The 13,507-nt window shown below is 38.7% G+C and overlaps 1 protein-coding gene across 1 annotated transcript in view; it reads left to right on the forward strand.

Moving 5' to 3' along the window:
* The window catches only part of ARHGEF26 (Rho guanine nucleotide exchange factor (GEF) 26), a 55,012-nt gene extending 43,314 nt beyond the window's left edge, over positions 1-11,698 (forward strand). The window contains exons 10-13 of the mRNA XM_010584997.1: positions 4,314-4,523; positions 10,003-10,070; positions 10,541-10,645; positions 11,556-11,698. Of these exons, the coding sequence (XP_010583299.1) occupies positions 4,314-4,523; positions 10,003-10,070; positions 10,541-10,645; positions 11,556-11,698 (526 nt within the window). The remainder of the gene's footprint in view (positions 1-4,313; positions 4,524-10,002; positions 10,071-10,540; positions 10,646-11,555) is intronic.
* Positions 11,699-13,507: the final 1,809 nt, after the last annotated feature.

Raw genomic sequence — 13,507 nt, forward strand, 5'->3', positions numbered from 1 at the left:
AGAGAAGGCCAAGCTAAGGAGATGTTTTCTCCAATACCTTTTGCAGGCTTGGAAGCATACACTGCAACAATATTCTGCTAAGAATAGGATACAGCTAGCTTTGACCAAAAGTCAAATGCCTCCTTTTATTCCTCACGCCCTCCTGGGACCATGAAGATCTGGTTACATATTTTAGTTATTAATGCTGCCTATGAGCTAGCTCTGTGTTCTGTGGAGTTCGGGAGAACTCCAGAATTAATAAAGTTTTGTTATATACAACTAAATAGCTGCCTTATGCGGCTCTTCAGAAAATCCACCAGTTACATCCTCAGTGCTTTTAGAAGATTTCAGGTGAACTCCAGAGAGGCTTGTATTTTTGAATGAGTGTAGATTTATTGAATATTCTGTTTTCCATAATCCCCTAAGGGTACCACTAGAATCCTGTCTGTCTTAATGGCTCTGTGGCTTGTCAGGTCCTGAGATACCTTGACAGCGGAATGCCGCTGGACTTCATGCACTGGAAATCACCCAAAGGTTCACTGCTACTTGGGAATGTTACCAGTTCAGAGCTGCTTGCAGAACCATGTTTTTTCTCAGGGTGCCAGGGGTGATTCTGTAACTAAAGGCAAGCGCAAATGCAAAGTAACTTCTATGGAACACCAAGGATTTCAGAGTAGCACAGCTGGAAAGAGAGGAGGAGGTAAGGAGACTGACCACATGCTTTCTGTTAAAGTATAGGTGGCCTAGAACAGATGATACTGCATCAGTAGATATTTGGTCTTCATACAAGTGCCTCTAAAACTTGCATGTATTCCCTGCGAAGGGATATAAAATAGTCCTGTTGTTTCATGTTCTGAATCTAAATAAAAGTTTAGCAAAAAAAGTGCAGTTTTAAACTGAAAAAGAATGTTGGCATGTTTGTATTACCTGATTACAGTAATTTTAAAGAATGTGTTAAATGTCCTTCCTGTTACTCCTGACTGAGTAGATTAAGTTTCTGTTTATGTACATCTGCTCACTCCAGCACTGTCAGCTTTGTCAGCATATTTCATTATCTGTTTGGAAGGAGGAGAGTTTGTGGGCCTCACAGAGGGCACAGTGGGTAAAAAGATGAGGACTGCCTAATAGTTTCAAATCAGACTATTTTGTTGAATGGAGATAAGAAATAGAAGGACTTGTAGAGGTTTATCTCTGTTGATTAATTAGTAAAGAATGCGTTTATTATTCGTTACTACATTTCTTTTTCAGATGCAAGATTCCCAAGTAACTACAGCAGCATCCCTAGCTGGTTTTGCTAGTTCCATCCTTGGCTAAGCAGGGATTGCCTAGACTAAAACACTGAACTGACTTTTTTAAAAAACAAAACAACAAAACAACCCACCCACCCACCCCCCAAACCCCACACCAAACCAACCAACCAACCTTTGCCTGTTGTAGAGTGTATAGTTTCAGAAAAAAGAAAGAGAGGGAGAAAGGGACTGATAAATATTAGATATAAAATGTTTCTTCTTCAGTAGGGACCCACAGCTACTACAGATGGGACTTGAAACAACTGTCCTCAAGTGATAAGTAGCATCTTTTTGTAGATAAATGAATTAACTGAATATAGGGGTAGATTTAGGGGAATGTGAAACCTAAATCCACAGTCTCTACTCCCTCCCCTCTCATAGCCTCTCTTAAATTAAGATTCCTTTTAGCATCCCTGGGTTATATGTGTGGAAATTAGAATTCAGCTTTCCACATGCTGAAATATTGAAGATTCTCCCAGCTTCTTGGTGTGCTTATGTTAAATTCCTTTAATTAGACCAAAACCTATTTATAATCTGTATTCTTTCTACTTTGGGACCCAAGAAGTCATGTGTAATAGCATAATTAATCTGGCTTCATTTTTGCAGAGCTCTAAGAGTTTTCTGTCTCTATCTTGTTTCCTATGTGATTTACTTTTTAATTTTTTTACTCTGAGGAACATGGAAACAACAGTCTGATCAAAAGCTAGGTTAATCAAAACTGTGTGGAGAGTTTTTAAAGCTATTTTAAGTTCTTTTGGAAGTTTTGGGTATGTTTGTGCCTTTGTCAGTGGTCCCTTAATGGGGAGTTGTGATTCCAGCCCTCAGAGTGGAAAACACCAGTGGATTGTGGGGAATTGTTGGTACCATTTTGAGACTTGGAGAAAGAGAGACAGGGAAGAAAAATGTTGTTCTTGTGAGCTACAGTGATTTCAGTCCTCCAATATGATAAATCTTACGAAGCTTGTCTGTCGTTGGTTCTGCTTCCTTTGTAAAGCCCTCAAACTCCTCAATAAAAGATGAGAAGAAAAAATGCTTGCAAGAGGCATTTAAAAAGGAAAAAAATCTGCATCACTTAAGAAATAGCAACTGATCACAAGAAAAGAGAAGCCAGCTGAAAAGGCTTTTGTTTCCACTGAAGCTTGCGATCGTATTTCCCAGAATTGACTTACGTGTGTTTGCAAGTTTAGCAGGATATATCATGAACCCAGAACACTGAAACTTAATTACCTCATAATTTCATGTAAGCTTGTAAATTTCTTCAGATTTATTGCCCTACACTGGTGCAACAAGAAAAGATAGAAAAAAAACCTGCTTATGTAGGCATAAAGCCAGTTCTCCCTCCTAGCCCATACATTGCTGTGTTTGTCAAATTTTGCAGTAAATCAAATACATCAGATTTTAAGGTGTAACTATACATACTCCACCTTAAAGTAAAATCTGTTTAGACCTCAAGTCTTGAGTGATGAAAAGCTATGCTAGAGCCTCAGATTACTTAATGTGATTCATTAAAATAGTTGAAATTGAAAAAATACTTGAGAAGATTAATTTTGCTGCTGGAGATATACAGAAACCTAAGCACTGATCTGATGCGAATCAAATCCCAAACACCTGGAACTGAAGCCTCTGAAATGCTGATGGTGACATACCCCTTTCTGGCAGGTGCAAATGGAGCGTATTATTCCTTTATGGTTGCTCAAATATTACAAGAAAATGGAGAGATGATGACTTAACATCTGTTGAGATATGTTATTGATACAATATTGATATATTACATCAACTATGTTTCACGACTTTAAAAATTTGGAATGCACAGTTATTTTCCACTTGAAAAAAAAACCAGTTTCCAGTATTACCTTGATATGAATAAGTAGCAAAACCAATAGATAGGATAACTGGTGGAACTCATGTAAGAGTGCTGAAGAATGCTGCTTAAGATGACTGGATATTCTGCAGCTGAAGCAGATGTTGTAAATATATGGTAATGGATTGAAGGACAGGGGGGTTGAAGTAACTGTTCCCTGCTACCATCTATCACTGGTGTATGTGACAGTGTGCCTTGTCCAGACATGCTGCTTCCTGTCTTTGCCATGTCTTCATCTGTCAAGAAGATCTTGATTAGCTGAAGTGATTCTCACATTTAGAAATAAAAGGCTGCTGTTCAGGGAAGAGTGCATTATTCTCATTTAAGTCCTTCTGTTGTTAAAATCAGTAACACTTTTTATGTTCTGATTTGTGATGTCTGATGTTTTGTCCACCTCTCCACCTACATTTCAGCCATAAGGAAAGGAAAGCTTCTAACTTGCATCATTTCTTAGAATTCTTTCTAGTCGTTTTTTGGGAAGTTATTAAGCATATGTAGTAATCTTTATTTGTATCACTTAAGAGTTGGTATATTTATTTACAAAGTCTGTTCTAGAAGGCAAATTGCACAGTACATTTTGCAAGACCAGTAGTGTGTGACAAGCCTTTGCCTGTTCTAAAAATTCACAGTTGACTAAGGTTATGTTTCAGAATATTTTAAAATAGATTTTGGACTAGATCTAGATGCAGATTGACAAGGAGTACAAGCTGATCCTGTATTTAAAATGAAGATCAGTAGTGTTTATGTGGAAGCAGTATACGTACCCATAGTTCTACACGTACAGGAAAAGGGAAATTTTACTTTCTTTTCCTATAACATTCTAAAATTAAGGTCTGTTGTTCATTTGAATCTACAGGAAAAAAAAGTGCAATTCTCTAATTGCTGTGCCTGTTTTCAAATTTAGTGGAGTTAAGTTGAGCTTACACCACTTCAGGAGCACCAAGGTCATTTAACTGCGCTGCTAAACAAAATTCCACAGGGTTTAAAAACTGATCTACTTTGTATCTTGGAAAATTGGTAGTTTAAAAAACAAACAAACAGAAAAGATGAAGATCTGAGGTATCAGAAGAGTCATGCCATACTGTGCAGTTAAAAGTGGATTCTGTGACTGAGTTTGCTTCCAGACATACTTAATGGAAAACTATAAACTTGTGGGTTTTTTCCTTCCCTTCTTTGTTCTGCAGTGAAGAGAGTTACAATGTCACAGATTATTCTTTAAGGGACCAGCTGGTGGTACAACAATGTGACGGCGAGGACCTGACTTCTTCTCCTGTAAAGAATGCTTCGACTATGCTCTACTCGCGGCAGAGTTCTCCAGCTCACCTCTTCAGACTAGCGGTCCTCAGTAACCACGCAGGAGAGAAGGTGGAGATGCTCCTGGGAGCAGAGACTCAGTAAGTAAATAGTTACCATTTCTGTAGTTTTTCACCTGATGATCTCAACAGGCTGTTCTGCCCCCGCTCCTGTCAAGATAGTATGAAATGCCCAGCTTCTGTCTGGCAAGTTTAAATCAAAATGAAATGAAACAAGTTCCCAAGCAGGCAGTCTTTGTGATGTGTGGTCAGCAGTGACCAAAGGAGCACTACTGCAGAAAGGATCCCTTATTTGTCGTGGACCATGTTGGTGCCCTGCTCAGTAACGCTGAAGCACTCTTTGTGACACCTGCCAACTGCTCTGATGTGCACTGTTTGTATTAAGTGGATACTTTCAAAGCAAGGCAAGGTAACTTTGACAAGCTTTTCTGATGAGTGGCAGAGCAGGAGAACGTGCAGCTTCAGCTTATGTAATATCCCCTAGATACTGGAATAAATATTTATTGGAATAAAATAAAGCCTCTGCAAACCTAGTGCAGTTTCTCTCATGTAATCTTGTCATGAGGGGACTCAGTGGCTGTAAGCCCGTGCCATGTTAGTGTCACTCTCTTTCCTTGAAGTTACAGTGTAGGAATAATGGAAAATTGAATGCATATGTTGATATTCTGTAAATTGAAGTATCCATTATTAGGTGCTGCTGTTTTGGGTCTTCAGACCAAGAATTATCTATGCCTCTGCCTTGGAGATTGCCAGCTCCCTAGCCAGTGAAAAATGGTGTGGCTGTGCTTTGTGGAGTGTTACTTTAATACCATTACTGAGAGAAGTAACTTAAGAATCCATTAGAGGGTAGAACAGAAGGGAGAAATGACAAGCAAAGCATCACATGTATGTGAAACCGCTGTGGTCTGAAACGGAGTTCTCCACAAAGGCACCATTCTGACATTCTGTGAGCAGCCGAGTGTCTCTTCTAGACCTACAGCTGAATGGAGAAGAAGTACAAAGTTGGTAGTGGTGTCTTTCACCACCTGTGTTTGGTAAGGAACAAAGGAACAAAAAAGAGGTTGAGGTAATGCAAAGGGAGTCCATGTTGATGGAAGGTACAGTAAATTCTAGTCACAGATTGCTTAAGGTGTTAAAGGACTATCTGTGATAGCTTTGCATAAAAATGCTTATAAAATAAGGAGGAACTGAAGATCTTGGTGTTGAACACATTTTTGCAAAAGAGTTGAGAATTGACATATGACCATTCATAAACAGTGCAGAGGTCTGTCACTTTCTGGGTGGAGGGAGTTTTTGGTCAGAGGGAAAGTACAGAATATACACAGAAAGTGTAATGTCCCTGAAGTCAGCAGAGTATCGAAGTGTAATGCAGGCTGAAGATCTGACCTAAAAGAGGTCTGTGGAGAGGAAGATGCACATTTGTGGCATTGAGTGAAATACTGCGCAGATGTAGTTTGTGATTTGATTTTGTACTTCGTAAGCTGGAGAGTTGGCCTAATAGAGCTAGAGTTATTCAGACTTCATCAGTGCAGATTTATATGTAAAAGGGAAAGTTTCTGTATGTTACACTCTGAAGTTCAGGCAAGACTCGGTCTGTATCTTTTCTGCAGTCTATGCAATAATAACGCTGGATTACTGAATCCCTTCTAGTTGTTACTGCTGAGGCAAACAAGCAAGGGCTGCAGAACAGAGATTTAAGCAGTTTGGATTTCTTGGGGGTTGTGGAAAGAATTTCCATTAAATTTATTTTCAGTTTAAGTGATATCACAGTAAAGAAAAAAATCAGAGTTTTGCCACATAATGCAACTGTTAAGTAAACTACACAATCTAGTGATTACATATTGCAATATGGAAGTTTCTTATTGTTTAATTTGAACTAGAAATATCACTTAAGTATCTTGAGTCACCACTGGGTTCTGTTGTAGCTTAAGATGGTTTTTTTTAAATACTTCTGTAACAAACCTTCTCAGAACTGGAAGTCAAGACACAGGTTTTCTGCCTAGCTTACCTGTTAACATAGTGCATTTATCTAATAATCATTATCTCCAGAGGGTGAGTGCCTAAAGTAAACCATAACAGCAAATAGCTAGCATACTGTAGTTGAAAGCGCTGGATATACATGCATTCTGCAGCTTGCTTAAATATATAGCTATCGTACAAATAGTTCAGACCATTACAGGCCTCAAAGAGCAGAACTCAGTGCTGAAGAACTGCAGGTTCTTAAATTTCTAATGAAAGGTCTATTACAAGCAGTCGAGAGTCAGAGTTCCAGGCTCTCTGTAACAACGTTCTGCTGCTGTGCAGGCTGAGTAATTGAGCATGCGGATCTAAGTGTAACACAGGTTACTATGAGAAAATGCTGCTTCTACTGTTGTAGTTAGGGGAGGTTTTCTTGATACTTATCTTGATGAGAACACCTTGAATAATTTGACTGCAGAGATTTAATTAAGCTTGCTCTGTCTCTGGTACTTCTCTGCGCTGGTTTTTCTTTAAAACAATAAAGTATCTCGCCCTAATCTCACCCTCAGTTCTTCTAGCAATGTGGCATTTATACCATGTTATCTGTATGTAGAGCACAGTAGTAGCAGGAGGAGATAGGCACAGGTGCATCCTATGGCATAGTGGTGGTAGCAGGCAGACATTGTTGGGGGGTATGAATGCAGAATGCACTTGTCCTGGAGCAGCGATTTGTGAATTAATTATAATAATGGTTGGATGGTGCAGAAGTGGAAACAGTACTGGATTAAATGGGAGGAGGAGTTTGGCATTGCTTTGGGGAAGCTGTGGAGCTGTGCTGGGATAGAGGTGGTCCTTGTTCTCCTGATGCAGTTTTGAAGAGTGTTCTGCTTTAGAAACGAGCAACAAGAAGTGTCTTGTTCTTTCGGGTGCAAATATCTGAGAGGCCATCATTTCTCTGTGGTGCCATTAACTTCCATACAACCCTTCACAAAAGTGAAAGATTTTATCTGTTTTAGTGGAAGCTGGAGGCGGGACAGAAGACATGAAACAGACTGCTCTAGATGTATCCCAGCCTGGAAAAATTTACAGTTTTAGGTTTGCTTTCAAAGTTTAGAATAACCCTGAAAGAAACTATAGATCATTAATGATTTCTATTAAAGGTCTCATTATAAAGTAAGCAGATGATTCAGACTTGTTTGGAAATGCATTTTTAGTTGTCTGGGCTTCTTATGAAAAGACATTCTGTTCTGCAGATTTATTATTGATTTGCTATATACTGTTTGTAATAGAAATAGCAGTCTAGCAGATTGTCATTCAGAGGAAAAGATTCTGAAAATAATTACTTTATTTGAAAACTACCTATTTTTATAGAGTATTGAGATGTATACAAAAGGTACAGAAAAACTTTCTCTTAACTTTGAGAAGGATGGGAGGGCAATCGACAACAGGGAGGCCAAGCTGGGTGCTTTAGAGGGCTTATGGAATGGAGTTTTGCACATGTAAAAATTGGATGTTTTCACTGATGCAAAGATTCGTAGCACAGTTTGATCATGTTTTGTCATTTCACATGGTGTCTGGTTCCCAAGTACCAAAGTACCAGCGTTAGGTCAGGAACTTTATATTGCCCTGTGAATAAGGCACAAAATATACAGTACACATAGATTATGAAGAAGTATGTACTTAAAGTGGGAGAGAGTCTGGCATTATCCCATTTTTCTCAGAGTTGTCTGAAAGGAAATGTAGTTTTCATGTTAGGAATGGTTACAGGGAAAGGAAAACAAGAATCTAAATAAGACCCGTTTATAAAAAAAAAAAAAAGCCACAAAGTTAATTAAGGTCATGCAAAATTGTATACAGACTTATTCTTTTTTTGGCCGAAACAGAACAAGTTCAATACCACCCTACTGTTAAATGACTGAAATGTCTAAAGTAGCATGTGTTGTAGTTTTGGCCATCTGTATGAGACCAACAGGTATCAAATGTTAGTAGGACGTGTGCAGTAGTTCCACCTTTGAGGAAGAATGTGTGTTGGGATTTAAAAAAAATAGATCACAGTTTCTTACTAAATGCTAAAAAAACAGTATAAATATTTCTATTCAAAATAATCAGTGGGATATTTTTTTCATTCTGAAAGAAGCATGCTCAAAGACTTCCATTCTGAATCCCTTCATCCTCAGGACATTTTGCTAGTCTGTGAACAGAAAAGAGATTCTAGAGCTAGCTGGAAGAAAGGCCATGAGAAAGTGTCAGTGTTCTTGGAAGAGACTGATGAACTTTATCGTGGAATGATGTGTAGTGGGATGTTGCAGACTGGACTTCACAGGCTAACTACAACCCCTTGCTGAATCGTCTCCTCGCTTGCTGAGCGATGGTGCATCTTGGAAGATGTACTCTAGAGAAGTCTCATAATTTGTCTAAATGTCCCATTTTGTGACACTTCTGAAGATACCATAGTGCTGTTTCCAAACGGAATTTTCTTGTCTCAGATGTTTGACAAAATTGGGTCTCGGCAGAAGGCAGATGTTTTTCATTATTTTTAGTTAAAAAACTGAAGTTATCCAAAGATAGCAACAGGAATTTTTTTTTAGGGTAGGGGGAATAGGAAAATTCAACCCTGCAACTCCCCTGTGTTACTCTCATCTGTACTGATAGCAAAGCCCTTCAGCAAACATAGGATAAAATCTAATTGCACTGAAATATTTGTTTTGGGAATCAAACTCAAATTTTGGTTTGTCAAAATTCAAAGTTATAATGGTTGTTATAGCTCAGCCACTAACAGGGGTGATTTAGGATGAGCTTTCTTTTTCCTTTACTGTCTGACATCACTTTAGCTTGTGCCACTCCCTTCCAGAATTAGCTGTCAGTAATTTGCATTTCTGTGATTAGAACCTACGTAATTCTTTCTGCTCTCCTCAGAAATACTGACACATGTAATCTGAGATTGATTATGGTTTTCCTAGGTTATACAAGGTGAGATTCAAATGACTAATTTAGGCTTTTGTTGGGTCCAGGTTTATTTGTGCTGGCTCTCAGATTTCCCAAATGGACACATCTGGAAACACAAATGTGACCTCCTGAGAGCACAGAGAAACCTTGGTTTTGGTTTGGGGTTTTTTTTTTTCATTCTTGCTTTTCATTCTAAGATAGTTCTTTACTCACAGGAAACCTGTTGGTATTGTATATTAAAATTTCTGTATTGCATTTATCAGATTCTTTGTACATTAGATGGATTTCTATTTTAGTAAGATTATTAATAAGTATTAGTCACAGACACTAGTGGAGAAATTTACCTGCATTACTTAAAAATAATTAAGATTAGAGGTATATAAGACATCATGCCAGTACAACCCATGTTTATAGGCTTTTTTGTCCAATCCAACCTGCTTAAAATAGTTAAATATGTTTGAATAATATGTTGCTAGAAGTAGTATCACACCTTCTGGCCATATTTTGAGAGGAGGAAAAAGGAGGTTTTGTTTTGTTTTCTTCACTCAATAAGAAAGAGGAAAGATTTAAATACAGAATCTTGAAAAGAGGAGTAGTCTTGACCATTATCGAGAGTGTGAGTTGGGAAACTGAGTTTTGTTGATGCTGTTTGCAGGAGTGACAGAGCTCGCTGGATTACAGCGCTTGGACAGGACAGAGATGGGCAGAAAACGGACAGGACAAGTAAGTTACAACTAACAGCATTTCGGAGGGCTTTGACAGAAGAATAGAAATGCACTGCCCCTTAGTGGGGACGTGAGCAAGTGTAGATTATAAATACCCTTAGAAACATCTTCTGTTTATTTTCCTGGGCTCTATTAAGTTGCCCTCTCTTCCTGTGCCCACGGGCTTCTTTGAGGAGTTCTGTTTCACACAGTAATTTCTGTTTGCATTCATTAACTCTGGATTGGCCAGTGTTTCAATCTGCTAGCAAAAGTGCAAAGTCCCTTCTGTTAGGTGTTTATCCCAAGTTTGTTTGTGTGTAGTTGCTCAGGTAGGAAGCCATTTGCATAAAATGCTGCCTCCTTTGATTTGGGTTTTTTTGGGGGGGGTATACTCTAAATTTTTTAAAAATAAATTGTATATATTATTTTAATAAAAGATACTCTGTTATGTGAATTGTTTAATTTCAGCCTGGCTTATTTCTTCCACAGCTTTGGCTCAGGTAGAGATCATCAGAACTTACACAGCAAAGCAGTCAGATGAACTGTCTCTTCAAGTTGCTGATGTTGTTTTGGTTTATCAAAAAGTAAATGATGGTGAGTGAGAATTTTGCTGTCAGTAACTGTCTGTCACCACTGCAGGTGAATCCAGCTAGAAAAATTTGCTTTGTAATAGCATTGGCTGTACAATGAACAAAGGTTTAGCTTCCAAGAAAAACGTGAGCATTTCTGTTCAGGTTTCTGAAGGACAGCCTCTGTTTAGGCAACAGATGTTCAAAGTAACTCATCGGCTATCATAGTTGATAAATAGCTGCAAAAAGCATGTGCTGGCTGGTTTTGATATGTCAAATGTCCACAGATAACTTTAATTCAACCTAAAACCATGGACCTCAGACATTTTAGCGAGTGAGCACCAGGTTTGTCTAAGAGAAACATAGACATTGTTGTGTCATATACTGTGCTTCACTGCCTGTTCAGTACAAGGGGTCTAGCACAGGGGTTTTGCCTAAGTTTTCTATAATACCAAGTACCCTGAGATCAAAGCTGATCCTTGCCTGGATGTGCACGTGATTCTACTAGTATCTCATGTGTTAACTCAGGGATACTTGAAGCTGTCAGCACTTGAAGTACTAAACCTTAACTTAATGATGTTATTCAATATTACATATGAATCCAAAAATCCCATCAACTGTGCTGCATTGCTTTCTTTAGATTACAATATTATATTCTTCATACCATTTCAAACTATATTTGAATTACAATACAAAAAATTACACTTGTTTAATATTTATTTTTACATACTATTTTATCCCTAGTCTGCCTGTATAAAAAAAAATATCTGCCAAACTGATTGTAATCTAGTAATTTATTCACTACAAAGGTAAATGTATAACATGTGTGATGACTGTCAGCTTTGTCTCCTCAAGTGCAACACACACAGTTCTGACAAAGAATCTTTAATGTTACTTGAAAAGGTTTGTTACTCCATGTCTGTTCACCCTTGCAGGTTGGTACGAAGGGGAACGACTGCGGGATGGCGAAAGAGGTTGGTTTCCCATGGAGTGTGCTAAAGAAATCACATGTCGTGCCACGATTGACAAGAACATGGAACGGATGGGACGCTTACTTGGACTTGAAACCAACGTGTAGACCGTTTTTGCTTCTTTGTACTATATTACAGGATTTGCACTAACTGCTCTCAGTGGGGGCATGGATGCATGGCCTACAGCACTTGCATGGAAGATGCAGGTCACCAATGCAAAAAATGTAGTTAACAGAGCACTGATGTTTTGGATACTCAACCCTTTTGATCTTGCATTTTGAGAGCTCTGAACTGAAACCTGGTTTGACCAGTAGCAGACTTCAACTAGAAGTAGCTTCTTAGGCACTGGAGATCAGCCACGCATCTTTTTGACTTGACTTTAGTTCTTCCATCCCTGCCTCTATGTATTCTTTCTCCATATGCTTCTGAGCATTTTGACTTTCTTTCAGAAGAACTCTGTGTAGCAGTCTGCATAGGAGACTGAAGACCAGGAACTCACCCAATCCATTGAGCTGGAGGTGAATAGCAATGTTGGGCGTTTCCTGCTCCTAAGAAACTGCAGTATTACATTTCCAGTACCAGAGAAGTATGTTAATGGGATACTTCCCAGTTGTGTCAAAATCTGTGTGTAACAAACTAGAATAACCAACCCTGTAATTCATAAAGGACTACCTCTCCAGCACAAATCCAGGGACGTCCCATGCTTTGTAAGAAGTAACTAGATCTCTAATCGATGTTAGCAAAGCTGATGCAAGTTCCATGGAAGAATTCGGAGAAGTGCCTCCAGTGGTGTTGGTCTCTAATACAGCGTGTTACTCATTCAGGCAGCTCAGACTTTCTCTCCTTGTAGTGCTGCAGTGGTGAAAGGACTTCTGAAAGCAAGAAAGAGGTACCAAACTCTGCAAAATATGTGATGTTTATTATGTTATTCTCAGATCCATTTTAGTACAGGTATTTTAAAGGAGTAGAACTGCTGGAAATCTGTCCATTTTGTTTCTCTCTTCCTTATGTTTAACTAGATCTTCATATTAAGTTAGTGCTTTAGAGCAAGGGTTTTGATGAGGACTGCAGAAAACATGAAATACTCTGTTCTGGGCTTGGGGGGGTTGTTTTGGTGGGGTTTTTTGGTTTTTTTTAGTCTTTCTGCTCTTCTGTGCTAGAGGAGATGATTATTTCCTTCTGTGGAGGCAAAATGTTCAACTGAACTTCAGTTTACCTACATCTTTAGCATTTGCTAGCATCATGTTGAATCCACAGGCAAAAAAAGAGGGAGAAGTAAGATCTGTAGTGTTGTTAAGGTGCCAGGTGGTCTCATCTCTGTTGTATATATAAATGGTAAGACCACCACTGAGGAAAGACTGGGAAGCAAGATAGCTCAGCACCTTAACTTGGTATTTTGTTATCTATCTAGGCTATCCTCTACTGCTGACTTACTTGATGTCATTGGATGCTTCAGGCAAGAGATCAGGAGGGAGGGCAAGAGCAGGATAGATAAAATAGTACTAGGACCTCACCTTCAGAGGAGTTCACATTGGTGCTGCTTCACACATCTGCTCTTCTCTGCTTTAGAGAAGACTTCTCACAATTGCACTACATCCAACACCTGCTAAATTTTTGCATCTGCAGTTTAGCTTTGAAATTTTACAGAAAACCACCACCACTTCATGGTGTGTGAACCAAATGCACTCAAAAATGAAGTAAATTCCAGTGCATCTTTTCTGTATATAGGTGTGACAGTTTGTATTATAAAATTCTTCACCTTTTTAAGGACCAGCTGATAACTCAGCAGGGTAGAACACACATTTAATAAAAATGAGGGAAGAACGTGTAGTACAATGGCTTTCTTCCTGTTGTGTTCCCTGTCTTTTTCAAAGGGGCTGTATGTTGTTTTATATACTGTAATATGTTGATTCAAT

This window comes from Haliaeetus leucocephalus, unplaced genomic scaffold (assembly GCF_000737465.1).
Source record: "Haliaeetus leucocephalus isolate CR32 unplaced genomic scaffold, Haliaeetus_leucocephalus-4.0 Scaffold1014, whole genome shotgun sequence".
Lineage (NCBI taxonomy): Eukaryota > Metazoa > Chordata > Aves > Accipitriformes > Accipitridae > Haliaeetus > Haliaeetus leucocephalus.